Source organism: Panthera leo, chromosome A2 (assembly GCF_018350215.1).
Source record: "Panthera leo isolate Ple1 chromosome A2, P.leo_Ple1_pat1.1, whole genome shotgun sequence".
NCBI classification, from domain to species: domain Eukaryota; kingdom Metazoa; phylum Chordata; class Mammalia; order Carnivora; family Felidae; genus Panthera; species Panthera leo.
In genome coordinates this window covers 92,868,787-92,883,587 of record NC_056680.1, presented here as the reverse complement: position 1 = coordinate 92,883,587, position 14,801 = coordinate 92,868,787, and the positions used below count along the sequence as shown (strand labels likewise).

The 14,801-nt window shown below is 40.0% G+C and overlaps 1 protein-coding gene across 6 annotated transcripts in view; it reads right to left on the bottom strand.

The window, feature by feature from the left end:
• Window positions 1-14,801, bottom strand: part of CFAP69 (cilia and flagella associated protein 69) — a 61,696-nt gene that overhangs the window by 46,789 nt on the left and 106 nt on the right. For 3 of the 6 annotated variants that reach the window (XM_042917292.1, XM_042917301.1, XM_042917322.1), the window contains exons 1-3: window positions 14,169-14,366; window positions 3,517-3,576; window positions 1,631-1,696 (exon numbers count right to left, since the gene is read on the bottom strand). In XM_042917292.1, the coding sequence (XP_042773226.1) occupies window positions 1,631-1,696; window positions 3,517-3,576; window positions 14,169-14,339 (297 nt within the window). In that variant the 5' untranslated portion in view covers window positions 14,340-14,366. Of the gene's footprint in view, window positions 1-1,630; window positions 1,697-3,516; window positions 3,577-13,250; window positions 13,334-14,168; window positions 14,367-14,430; window positions 14,553-14,801 lie in introns of those variants that run through there. The other 3 variants (XM_042917312.1, XM_042917329.1, XM_042917339.1) reach the window with 3 other exon arrangements.

Here is a 14,801-nt window from a genome sequence, read left to right as displayed (position 1 = left end):
AAAAAACTAATGAAATAAAAATTTTGCTTTTATATTAGTCTAAAAGCAAAATTTATCTTCTCTAAATCTTGAGGTAACAGCACCTTTTATCTATTTAAAAACCCCAATTGGTGGGTGCCTGGGTGGCTCAGTCAGTTAAGCATCCAACTTTGGTTCGGGTCATGACCTCATGGTTGGTGGGTTTGAGCCCCACATCAGGCTCTCTGCTGTCAGCACAAAGCTTGCTTTGGATCCTCTGTCCTCTTTCTTTACCCCTACCTGGCTCTGCTCCCACTCTCTCCCTTTCAAAAATAGATGAACATTAAAAACAAACAAACAAACAAACAAAACCCCACCTGGTGCATAACAGCCAGTTCTGGAACTCTCTGTTACCAATCTGGTAAGATGACTACAGGGAGTGAGTTTCCTGTGACAATTGCATTGCCTTTTATAATAGCTAATATATGCAAAGGTTAAAACAGTAACAACAACAACAACAACAACCCAACAATAAACTGGTTCTTAAACACAGTTTTGAGCTGCACTGGTTTCCACATATTCTGATCAGGGTGGTATATACAGTGGGAATAATATATTTATACAATGTTTTGCAGGTTATCAAGCACCTGCATGTACATTATCTAGCCTTCCTAACAACATGATGAGGTGCTGTTATCCCGATTTTCTTAAGAGGTGGAGAAGTTAATACATTTATCAACAGTACAAATAATCAGGTAAGTTGGTAAAAATAAGACTTTGACTTGACCCTCCTAACTACATCCACTGGGGCACCTGTAAAGTGACTCTTTTGGCACAGGTCATAATCTCACAGTTGTGAGATCAAGCCCTGCATTGGGCTCAGTGTGGAGCACAGAGCCTACTTGGGATTTTCTCTCTCTCCCTCTCTCACTGCCTCTCTCCCCTGCTTGTGCTCCTTCTCTCTCAAAATAAATAAATATACTTTCTAAAAATTGCCACTATCTGTGCAGAGTTAATCGCATTATAGTGTTTCTTCAATTTTATATTCCCTGGTAAACAAAACATATAATTCTGTGAAAAATACAAAATGTTAGATATTTTCTGTGGTAGACAGGATAATGGATTGCCCAAAGTTGTCCATACCTTAATTCCTAGAACTTGCAAATGTTACCTTACATGGCAAAGGGACTTTTCAGATGTGATTACGTTAAAAGCCTTGAGATGGGACTGTTATCCAAGATTATCCAGGTAGGCCCAAAGTAATCACAGGGGTTCTACATGGGAAAGAGAGAGGCAGGAGAGGATCACAAAAGATGTGACCACAGAAGCAGAGATGAGAGTGGTGCTACTCTGAGGAAGGGGCCATGAGCCAAGGAATACCGGCCACCTTAAAAGCTGGGAAAAGCAAAGACAGGAATTCACATCTAGAGCCTTCAGAAGGAACCAGCCCTGCCAACACCTGACGTCAGCCCAGTGAGGCTGATTTTGGACTTGTGACCTCAAGAACTGTAAGAAAAAGCTTTAGTATGTTTGGTGACACTAAGTTTGGGGTAATTTGTTATAGCAGCAAGAGGAAATGAATACATTTTCTAATAAAAATTCTCCCATTTCAGGATAAATGAAACAAACACGTAAAGATCTAGATACAGATATAGATATATGTAAAGGATACAAGTCCATTCTGATAACACTGCACCAGTTTCTTGACAGATTTAAGTTGTTCTTCTTCTAAATCATCCTAAAACAAGTTATCTATTTTAGTTCTTTTGTACTGTTAAATATGTTGAGATATTAAAAATTTTCCTGAATATAAAAAGTAAATTGAAACTGTTAATTATTAAATTCCTATATTATAATGCAAGCATTATAAAATACTTCCTCAAACAGTGAAGGTAAAAATAAATATATCATTTAAATTTGATTAGGAAGGGGCACCTGGGTGGCTCAGTCGGTTAAGTGTCTGACTTCAGCTCAGGTCATGATCTCACAGTTCGTGGATCTGAGCCCTGTGTTGGGCTGGGCTCTGGGCTGACAGCTCAGAGCCTGGAGCCTGCTTCAGATTCCATATTTCCCTCTCTCTCTGTCCCTCCCCTGTTCGCACTTTCTCTCAAAAATGAATAAACGTTAAAAATATTTTTTTTAATTTGATTAGGAAATTGAGAATCAAAACTAGATTAATATAAAAGCAGCATTTGTTTCCATTAATAATATTAACAATACTTGAATTCACTGAGCATTTTTCTATGCCATGCACCATTATGCTCTATTGATGCATGTCATTTAATTAATTTTTAAAATAACCCTATTAGGAAGGTACCATTACTATCTCTATTTTCCAGAATAGGAAACTCAAGTGGAAACGCTAATTTGTCCAAAATCACCTAGCTAGTAACTGGAGGTGTTAGGAGTCAAAGTTGGCTATCTGACTGTAGAAATTGTATTTTTAACTTCTAAACCAAGCCCAGTGTAATGGCTCAAACATCTTCAGCAAATTAAAACAAAACTCAAAAAACAAAACAAAACAAAGAAACAAAAACAAAACTCAATACAGTGATATGTTTGTTTTCACAACTGAATCACACTGTCCTTTTAAAGTTCTTAAATTGTTCATAAGAAGCTGTGGCATTTTCTATACATTTTTTTTTTTTTTTTGGTCTGCCTTTATTTAAAAACTAGTTGGAACTTTATGTAGTTGGGTTTTCTTTTTTTTAATGAAGGCACATTCAAAATTAAAAATAACTTTCACAACAAACACAGCCAGCAAGAGATAAATTATTCTTATAAGGGCCATTATTATTATTGTGCTTTTTCTCTATGTGAAAATGTGAGACTAAAAAATGCTAACACAGTAACTAAATTTTTGGCCTACTAATCACTAGACACTTTTTTTGATTGGCTCTACCATGATCAACCCATTTTCCACATATTAAAAGCATGAAATCTTCATCCTGTAGTCATGTTATAGTGTGTGCTGGCTTTTAGGCATGCAATCGATTCTTAGGTAATGTCAGGAGAGTGTGGTGTGTGAGCATGCATAAAATGCATTTATTATCCTTCCTCCCAATGCCTACACTCTCCACTTTGAGGCTCAGATCTGAAATAATTTTATTTCCATTCCATTCTGTATAAGATCCCTCTCAAAGTAGATTAACTTATGAATATGTCTGAGTGTGTATATATCCAGATTTCATGTCAGGAAATTTTAAGTAGTACATCATGAATCACTTTTTCTACTCTTGTTCCCCACATCCTTTTTGGTAACAAGCAATTAATAGAGGCTGGAGGAGTCTTCCTGTACTCTTGATACCTTCTGTTTATATCTACCATGGATTTGTCCATCCCACAAAACCAAATGAAATCTCCTCCTCCAGCCTCCATACCAGGTAAAACACATTCATACTAAATTCAAACAGTCCTTGAATATGAGAAATGTTCCTATTTGAAATGTTTTCAACAAAAAGGAATAAACAAGACTTATTTTGGGGGAATACATGTTACCTTTCAGGGAAATCATAGTTTATAAGTGATACAGTAGAGAAATTTTCTCTCAAAGCTTACTTTATCAGTTTCTTCAAGGAGTTTGATGACACGATTTAGGTCCATGGTCTTGAAAGCACCCTAAAAAACATACAACTCTTACAATTCTGTGTCATGAGAGTCAAGAAATCACATCAAGCACACTATTTTCCTATGATATTATCCCTCAGCAACTTAAAAGTATCTTATGACAAAAAGATAGTGAGGAGAAAGGGATAATGGAGGGATGGGCAAAATGGGTGAAGGGGAGTTAGAGATAGAGACCTCCAGCTATGGAATAAGTTACAGGGATGAAAAGTACATACAGCATAAGAAATAGAGTGAATGGTATTCTAACAGTATTGCATGGTGACAGACAATAGCTACACTTGTGATGAGCATAGCATTAACTATACACTTGTGGAATGACTATGTTGTACACCTGAAACTAATGCAACATTACATGTCAACTATACTTCAATTTCTATAAAAGATATGGAGGGAAGAATGAAAAGCAGATGAGACCTTATAGGAGTAAATAAATTTTGGAGTTGAAAAAAATAATAAAAATGCCTCTTGAATTCTAGTATTATCTTATAATCTTATGGTCTTTAAATTTCAAAACACCTGTAATAATCGCACTTCCATGCTTTGGAAAATGAAATGATCTGGTACATACATATTCCACATCCCACACATGCACAATACGTTGAGTTTGTCTATGCAGATATACATAAGACTCGCTTCTAAACTACAGGTAGGAGATCATCTTCCTGAACTAGGTATCCCCTTTCTCAGTTGGTATCAGCATTCTTACAGTCATCAACATTAGAAAACAGAATGTCCAAGTTCTATAGATTTTACATTTTAAATATTTCTTTTTTTTTTTTCTTTTTTTTTTTTTAACGTTTATTTATTTTTGAGACAGAGAGAGACAGAGCATGAACGGGGGAGGGTCAGAGAGAGGGAGACACAGAATCTGAAACAGGCTCCAGGCTCTGAGCTGTCAGCACAGAGCCCGACGCGGGGCTCGAACTCACGGACCGCGAGATCATGACCCGAGCTGAAGTCGGCCGCTTAACCGACTGAGCCACCCAGGCGCCCCATTTTAAATATTTCTTGAGCGCAACTGATTTATTGACAGAGTTGTGAAGGTATCCTGCTGTTCTCAGTGCCTCTACTCTCCCACCCTTCATGGTCCTCTACTCTATGGTGAATAATAAAACTCAATTCTGAACATAACCCATCTAAATCATTCAGTTACTCTCCATTAGTGCCCCTCACCCCTCCTCTATTTTCCTTCCCTTGGTTAAACCCCACGGGTGCTTCAAAACTCAGCTCAGGTGTTGCCTCCTCAAGGGAAGGAAAAAGAACAAATGTCCTTCCTTTGTGCTCCCATAGCACCCTAAGTTCCTTATCCACTACAATTCCCATTATGGTTCTAGAATGGTTTGCATGTTTATCCCCCGCCACACCCTACCCAAAGCTCACTCAAGGCAAAGACTTTTGTTTTCTGGCACCCCAGCTCCAGAAACTGGGCCTGGCATATGAAGTTATTTGTAGGTAAGCGGAGAAGGAAACAGGAAGTGCTATCATCCCAAATTTAAGTACTTATACAAAAATCTCCACATTTTAAATTCAGTTTTGGGGATTAATGCTTTGTTGCATGACGTTTTCTTCCCTTTTTTTTAACCTTTTTTAAGTTTATTAATTTATTTTGAGAGAGAGAGAGCACGCACATCAGCACAGAGACCACTTCAGATCCTCTGTCCCCCTCTCTCTGCCCCTTCCCTGCTCATGTGGGCTTTCTCTCTCTCAAAAATAAATAAACATTAAAAAATTTTTTAAATAAAAAAATAACTTCAAAAAAATTATATAAAAGATGATGATATAAAAAAATTCAAAAGGGAAGAAAATCCTACTTATTCCTATCATCTAAATACATCTACTTTTATATATAATTTTGTTTTTATATGTTTATTTTTATATGCTACTTTTTGTTTACATGTATAAATATATAATTTAACTTAGTGTTAACACCATTGTATTTTGATTTCTAAATCTATAATACATATCTTTCCCTATGTCTACATAGATATTATTCTATTGCCTCTTAAGTCTAGAATTTCCTTTCCTTTCACAATTACAAACTCATATATTCTAATCTCAGGCAATGTCTTTCAAAAACAATTTTCAGGGGTGCCTGTGTGGCTCAGTTGGTCAGGTGTCCTGCTCTTGGTTTCGGCTTAGGTTGTGAACTCATGGCTCGAGTTCGAGCCCCACATCCGGCTCCACAATATCAGTGCAGAGACCTGCTTAAGATTCTCTCTTTTTCAAATAAATAAACTTAAAAACAAACAAACAAACAAAAAAACAATTTTCAGTAAAGTGCTCTAATTTTAAGTTTGTAGGGTATCTGAGTGAGTTTAACTCCAAATGCTTTTTACCAAAAAAATTAATAATCAAAAAAGATTTTCTAAATACTGATCTTTACCTGGTATTATGGTTATCCTTAAAAACTGTTATATTTTACTGTTAAATTGTTTAAATTATTAAATTTACTGTTACCAAAAAACTTGATAAATAGAATTTTGTCTTTTAAGATTTGAGTTCAGTGCCATCTGCCACTACCTCAGTTGTCTTCTTTCTTCCTCTTGGAAAAAATAGGTTTTTGTTTTAAGATTTTCTGCAATATTGTTTTTGAAGGCTGGAAAGCATATTGAAATGAAAGTCAATGCAACATTTTCTTTTTAATACCTGCATGTATTATCAGAATTGTTTTTCCCAAATGAGCAGGTATAACTTTTATTAAGAAACAGAGAGTAGTAAAGGTTAAAGCATAGATTCCTTTCAGATTTATGTTGATTACTTCATGCTACTCTGTGTGTTACTTGCTTAGCATATATTATATTTTTAAGATTTCTCCTGCCCTCCCTCCTTTAGCCCGTTCCTCCTTCCATCAATATTTAGAAGCAGCTTCTATGTTTCAGAAACTGTGCTAAGTGTGGGGAACAACACTGCTCTGACCTCAAGTAGCTATCAGTCTGGCATGGAATACAAGTAACACAGATAAAAAGCTACAAAATGCTCCCTGGATGCTGAAAGGCGTGCTCTGGAAGCACACAGACTGGAAGCACAGAAGGCATGACACAGTTGCTGTAAAAAGTAATTGGCAGGGAGAGGTGAGAAGGAGTAGGATCTGTGAGATGAACTGAAGGTTTGAGAGGTGGAGACAGGGAGTAGCATATGTGAAGGCCTGGAGGCAAAAGAAAAGGCATTTTGAGGATGGGGAGGAAAATATAGTACAAAGGATAGTGGCTACAGATGATGCTAATTGGGTAAGTAGAGGTCAAATCATGAATAATAACAATAATGATCATAACAATGATGGTGATGTCTATTTCCAGGTACAGTTGTACTTTCCACGTATTTGCTAATTGAATTGTATGAGGTAGATACTATTATTAACCCCACTTTACAGAATGCCTTGTACGTATCCTATGCTAAAGATCTTCAAAAATATTGAATGGTTTGAGAGACTGGATATATAAACAGACAATGGCCAGACTACATATGGCAACAGAACTCTAGCCTGTAATCTCTGCAGCAACCAAACCCAGGAGCTATTTGCTCAGGAAAGTCAGAATTTGGCAATGATTGCCAGATTCCCTATTTTTTGCCCCTCATATTGCTATGTAGGACCACCAGAGAAACCCAAATATGCTTCCCAAATCAATCACATAGAATGCCCTGTTTGTAGCTAGCCCACCTCCAGCTTCCCCATGGCAACAACCTCCAAACAGAGCATACCAGAAGCTTTCCCTTTTTTCACTACAAAGCTTCCCTGCCTGCCTTAGAGTCTCTGCCAAATGTAAGTAATGTTAGCTGACTTCCTATATAGCAAGCTCTGTATATTAAATAGTGCCTGCTTATTCTCATCAGGGTGGTCTTTATTTCCACAGGCTTTAACCAGAGGAGTGAAACAATAAAAAGGCAATTTTGTTTGCTGAGTAGAGACTGAACTGGAAAGGTCTAGGCTGAACTGGAAAGGAGGTAGGAGACATCTGTAACTTGAGGCCTTGACTAAGGTACTGGCAACCCAGGCCGACAACAGGGAATGGAATGAAAAACATCAAGGAGGTAGAGTCTGTGGGACTTAAAGAGTGATTTGATTTGGTGGGAGAGAGAGGAAAAGGTGATGATGCTCCTGGGCTTGGGCAATTATAGAAGTAGTGTCACCCTTTGCTGAGACAGGGAAGGCTGGAAGAAGAGGCCTGTGTTGAGGCTGGAGATAAGTTAAATTGGGGGGCAGAGATTTCCAAATCAGAGACTTAAAGTAATAATTGGAAGAGTTTGGGTAAATGAGATCACACAGCAGAATGAAGCAAAAGAGGACATACAGATGTAAACATGAAAATAATTGCTGTTAACATAAGATGTTTATAGAGAATTGTAAAAACATTTAACAAAACATTTTAAGATCAAGTCTAATAAACTGTTTTGAAGAAAATTAAACCTTTACTTACAGTTACAGGATAAATTTATTTTCCCATTTTACCAAGGGACAGGTCAAAGGGGAGAAATCCTGCTCATTTGATACATGGTTATGGGGAAAGGAACTAATATTTACTGTGGTCCTTTTATGTGTCTGTCTCTGGCACTTTATATCCTTTTTTTTCTTTTTTTCCTAAGTAGGTTCCATGCCCAACATGGAGCTTGAACTCACAACCCTGAAATCAAGAGTTGCATCTTCTACCAACAGAGCCAGGCAGGCCCCTCCACCCCCTTTTTTAAACTTTATATCTTAAGTAGTCCTCGACTTTACCATATAGAGTTGATGAAACTGGGGTATTGAGACCTAACTTGTTAAGGTCACATAGCTAGTACCTGGGCTAGCAAGTCTGTCTGATGCAGGAGTGCTGGTTCTTTGCACCTAAGTTCTCTGCCTGACTTCTCAACTGACCACAGAGGTTATGTCTAGCAATTACCCCAAAACCAGGGTAGGCAATTTTAAGGACAGTCCATGGCAGTATTACATACAGTGGCAGGATAGGACTTCAACTAGAAGATTGTGGAGGTTCTCAGAGGAAGAGCAAATTTGGGCAAGGAAGCTAAGCCATGATACCTATGCAGGCCAAGTAATCACAATTTATTTATTCCACAAACATTTTGGAGTATCTACACTGTGTCAGACATTGTTCTAGTTGCTAAGGATATGGTATTGAATAAAACACAAAATCTCCTGCTTTCCTATGACATCAATATGTTTTGTCTTGCACAGCAAAGAAAACCATCAAGAAAACAAAAAGGCAACCTACTGAATGGGAAAAGATATTTGCAAATGATATATCTGATAAGGGGTTAATATCCAAAATATATAAAGAACTTTTACAACTCAACAGCAAAAATCCCCAAATAATCCAATTAAAAAACGTGCAGAGGACCTAAACAGAATACATTTCTATAGACATATAAATGACCAACAGATACATGAAAAGATGCTCAATATCACTAATCATCAGGGAAATACAAATCAAAACCACAGTGAGCTATCACCTTATACCTGTCAGAATGGCTAAAAACAAGCAAAAAAAAAAAAAAAGACAACAAGAAATTACAAGTGTTGGTGAGGTTGTGGAGAAAAAGGAATCCTCCTACACTGTTGGCAATAACATAAATTGGTACAGTAGGGAGGTTCCTCAAAAAGTTAAAAATATAAGAACTATCACATGATCCAATAATTACACTACTGGGAATTTACCCAAAGAAAACAAAAACACTGATTTGAAAAGATATATGCACCTCTATGCTTATTGTAGCATTGTAATGTTTACAATAGTCAAGATATGGAAGCAACCTAAGTATCCACTGATAGACAAATGGATAAGGAAGATTTGGTATATACATGTAATGGAATATTACACAGCCATAAAAAGTACGAGATTGTGCCATTTGTGACAACACAGATGGACCTAGAGGGTATTATGCTAAATGAATTAAGTCAGACTGAGAAAGACAAATACCATATGATTTTACTCACATGTGGAATCCAACAAAAAACAAATGCATAGGGGCACCTGGGTGGCTCAGTTGGTTACATGTTTGACTTTAGCTCAGGTCATGATCTCAGAATTCATGGGTTCAAGCCCTACATCAGGCTCTGGGCTGACAGGTCGGAGCCTGGAACCTGCTTCAGATTATGTCTCCCTCTCTCTCTGCCCCTCCCCTCCCCCTGCTCACACTGTCTCTCTCTCTCTCTCTCTCTCTCTCTCTCTCTCTCTCTCAAAAATGAAAAAATAAAACAAATGAATAAATCAACAAATAAAAAGCAGAATCAGACCTATAAATACAGAGAACAAACTGATGGTTGCCAATGGAGAGAAGGTGGGTGAGGGAAAGGATAGAAAAAATGGGTGAAGGGAAGTGGGAGATACAGGCTTCCAGTTCTGGAATGAATAAGTCACAGGGATGAAATAGAGAATATAATCACTGATATTGTAACAGCATTTTATGGTAGCTGATGGTAACTACACTTGTGAGCACAGCATAATATACATACTTGTCAAATCACTATGTTGTACACTTGAAACTAATGTAACATCATGTTACCTATAATCATATAAAAGTTTTTTAATGTTTATTTTATTTTTGAGAGAGACAGACAGAGAGAGACAGAACACGAGTGGAGGAGGGGCAGATAGAGGGAGACACAGAATCCAAAGCAGGCTCCAAGCTCTGAGCTGTTAGCACATAGCCTGATTGGGGGGGGGGGGGGGGGGGAGGGGGGCTCCAACTCAGACCATGAGATCATGACCTGAGCCAAAGTTGGACACCTAACCGACTGAGCCACCAGGTAACCCACAAATAAAAAAATTTAAAGTGAATTAATATGCTTTGGAGGAGACAAAAATCACTGTTATATAGTTTACTACAAGATGACATATCTTTGGAGGAAAGAAAGTAGGAAGTGTTAAGATGCTTAAGCAACGGTCAGCAAAAGACTCACAGGGAGGGTAACATTTCAGCAAAGTCTTGAAGGAGGTATGAAAAATAGGGGAAAACTCCCGGGCAATGGGCACACCAAGTGCATAGGCCCTCAGGCAGAGGTATAAAATACACCCGGCAAGGTTGAAGAGAAGCCAGGAGGCCAGTGTGGAACACAAAAGGCTTTGTAAGTTATTTATATGAACTTCAATTTCTACTCTGAGCTCAGAGTCAAGGAAGGAAGGACACATAGGTATTAAGATATATTTCCTACACTTAAGGAATCCATATTCTAGGGAAAGAGGCAAAATTTAGACAAACGAAACAGTTGCTAACATAACACAAGTGATAATTAGGTGACAAATGGTGTGACTGAGACCTAGGACTATATTCATTTATGAGAAGATCTGTGAGGGTGAAAATAAATGCTTCCTATTGGGAGAGTACTTTACGTTGGAGAGTAGGGAGGTAGGGTAAGTTTTAAATTCAGAAAAGGGGGAAGGGCATTCATTTAGTAAATATTTAATATCACCTCCTGTGTACCATATATTGTGCTGGGTGCTACTGGGGAATACTGGAAGATAATGGGGGACACCACAGGAAAAGACAACAGGCAAGAATTCTATCTTCTTGGAGGTGGCACTAAACTGAGAATCTGGTACAGATTAAGTACAAATAATACATTGGGAAACCCTGAAAACACAACAGAGAAGTAGACCTGAGGCACTTTAGGGAAGGCAGAGACCTTGGATATCATCTAGTTCAGTGGTTTTGAGGCTAAAAATCACTCGAGAGAGTTTAAAAAAAATAAATTTATTTATTTTGAAAAAGAAAGAAAGAGAGAGTGAGTGGGTGGGCACAAGCAGAGGAGGGGCAGAGAGAAGGAGACAGAATCCCAAGCAGGCTCCACATCATCAGGGCAGAGCCTGATATGGGGCTTGAACTCACAAATGGAGAGATCATGACCGGAGCCGAGACCAAGAGTCGGATGCTTAACCAACTGAGCCACCCAGCCCCTTGAGACAGCTTTTTAAAAAGTACCAGACTCCACATTGGGGATTATGAGTCAGTAAATCTGGGTTAGGAATGAGCTATGTACAGTTTTTTGAACCCCTCAGATGACTATGATGGTCACCCAGGTTTGGGGCACGCTCCTCTCAAACAGGCTTGCTTTACAGAAAATAGAATATTAAGTGATTTGATCAGGGTAATTCTGTGTGGTGACGTAAGCGATAAGAAACTACTGTGGAATCCTGAAAGAGGTTGTGAGGCTCAGAGGGAAGAAGGAGGACCATAAAGTGGTATTTATGGAAAGCAGTTTGGGAAGAGATGAAGAGGTACTGACTAGAAGGATGTGACATTCATCCAAGATCAACTGAAGCTTTGTGGTGACAGGAAAAGAGAGCAAGTAGTTCTTTTAAACTCCATTTGACATCTCTTGTTTTTTAACACACAGTCTGGAACAGTGGGGGTAGGGTTGGAATTTTGTTTTATTTTTGTTATTATTTTGTTTTATAATCTGAATCCACATGAAACTACTTCCTACAGCTATCCAGGAGTTAAATGTTGTGAAATTCTGTAGCACTGTTCATACTTTACTGCAGCTATAATAAATTAAGCATTGCTACTTCAGGTGGGAAATGAGGTCCTTCAACCAGTAGCAATGACATCACCCGGAAACCTGTTAGAAAAGCAGAATCCGGGGCTCCTCCCCAGCCCTACAGAATCACAGTCTGATCTTGATAAGATCCCCAGGTTTTCCAAATGGACGTTAAAGTTTGAGAAGCACCTCTAGAGGGCTTCTGATTCTTTAGAATGAGAACAACATTAAAACAAATAGGAAATTGGGGCGCCTGGGTGGCTCAGTCAGTTAGGCGTCCGACTGTTGATTTCTGCTCGGGTCATGGTCTCATGGTTGGTGGGTTTGAGCCCTGCCTTGGGCTCTGCTCTAATGGCATGGAGCCTGCTTGGGTTTCTCTCCCCCTGTCTCTGGCCCTCCCCCACTCATGCGCGTGCTCTCTCTCTCTCTCTCTCTCTCAAAATAAATAATTTTAAAAATAGGACATAAAGGTAAACAATTTGTGATTTCAAGCATAGAATGGAGCTGACTTAAAGCACTGAGATAGACTCTCCAAAGTCACTTTTAGCTACCAGTATATACTTACTGTCTCTCAAGTGTTCCAAGGGTTCCATGAGTCTTTCCTCTACTGGTCTAAGGCAGAGGTCTAAAAGGTTATCATTTCAATGATGGCAAAGATGGCTAGACCTCACTCCGATTAAAGAAACTAAGTAACTCTCAGTTAACGTCTCATGGCCTCATTTGTAAGAACAACTACAAAGAATACCCAAAAAGGTTGAGTGATCATTTCTCCTAGCTCTAAAAAAGTTTTTATCTCCTTTCTTTTGGTAGAAACGGCCTTCTCCAGTACTTTGAAAAATATTAATGCTTCTCCAAGTACTTATTAACAAGCTAGGAACTCCAATTAATACAAAAATAGTTCTACCTGAAAGAGAATCCAAGGCTCTGTAAGGAGGGGTAATAATGAAAGAAAAGGAAAAAAGAAAGGGAAAAGGGAAGGGAGAAAGTACACACACATATACACAGGTTTACTAGTTTTGCTTTACTTGATATGTTGTGGACTACTCTGGCTTTGGCCTGTTAAAAGCATTTCCCTTTTTTTTTTTCTTTTTAACCCATGCTAGCCTGCCTCGTGTAACTGTGCCCCCCATCCCTGCCACCTCTTTTACAGCGAGTGAAGGAACAAGAGCCATTAGATACCAAATTCACCTACTTCTCAGTTGTGCCCGGTTTCTGGGCACAATGGCGGTAACGTTGAGCCCCCCTGCAGCCTTGGGAGTGGAGAGCTGCTGCTCCTGAAAGTCTTTCTTCTCCCTACCCTATTGGAATACGTCCACAAAACTGATAAGGTAAATTCCCCGTTCCTCCTCATGCAAAATTGCTGTTGCCCACAGTTAAAACCGTGCAAATGTCAGAGAGTCCTCAGGTAGTTCAATCTTATTCCCAAAGAAGAGGTCCCCAGTCAACTGGCCACTCCCAAGGAACTCTCCAAGGTTCCAGGATGTGGACGTAGGAGACAAGGTTCCTGACGCAGCCTGGGACTCGCAAAACCTCCACAGGAATTCCCATAGTGACCCCACGTCATCAGTGTGAAGAGGTAGGGTAGGATTCCTCCAGAGAATTCACGCTTTAGGGTTTGATCAATACTCTCTAGGGAGGGGCAATGGAACCCTAGTATGAAACAAACGACGTGGAGTTTACAAACACTTCCGCCACGAATGGAGATCCAGCCGAGGGTTCCGAAGTGAAATATCTCAACAGACCAACTTAGAAGAACTAATTTTGTATTCCTAATAAAAATAAACTCAAAACCAAATACAAGTACAGTAAAATATGTAAATTCTGTTCTCTCTCAACTCCGGCTCCATAACCAGCCTCCAATTTCATATGAAAATGAGGCTACTTTCTAATTTTGACAGATTTTCCTTCCCTCCAGGTGTAGGTTTTAAAGTGGGAGCTAATTTAAACACGAGAGATTTTACCCCTATGTCAAGAACATCACTTAGTAACAGGTATCTACGTACAAGCCCATTGCAAACAAAATGCTCATTAAATCCATGATTTTGCTACAAACGTGTCCTTTCCTCCCACGCCCTTCGTGGTCACACTTTTCGAAGAAAAGCGGCAAAACCTTGCTTATTCTGTTTAGTGGGACGGTCCGGGAGAACCTCGCGCCACAGTCCCCAGACAGGTTGGCTGACGACAGCTGGACCCTCCCTCCGGCGGCAGTTCTCGGAAGGATCGGCGTTGCCTTGGGAACCTCCGTCCCGCGGGCTCCGAGTGTTTCCACTTCGGCCCCCATTTCCGCCCTTTGCTGCCCCCAGGCCTCTCCTCGCCCCCCCAGATCCCAACCTCCCCTCCACACTTCCCAAAGCACAGACACCCGACCATACCTGTGCGTCCTCGTCCTCCGTCACCACCCCGACCACCGGGATTTGGCGAGGGCTGCCGGACCTGTTCCTGCGGCCCGGTTCCGGGACCTCGGAGGTCCCCGCGGCCTCAGCTACCGACATGGCTGAAGTGGGAGGGAGGGAGGGGTGGGGGGCGGGGGTGGTCCTCCAGTCCTACACAGTTCCCTTAGCCTCAAGATCCACAAAGTCCCCCCCACCAAGAAGAGAAAGCCGCCGGAGAGCCGCTAGGGTCGCGAAAAGCCTCGGGAGTCCGGCAGTGGCCTCGGCCACCACGACGCCACCCTTATTATCAAGCCACCGCAGCCCACCGGCGGACTTCGGCTCCCGCGGGCTGGCGGGTTGTTAACAAGCCA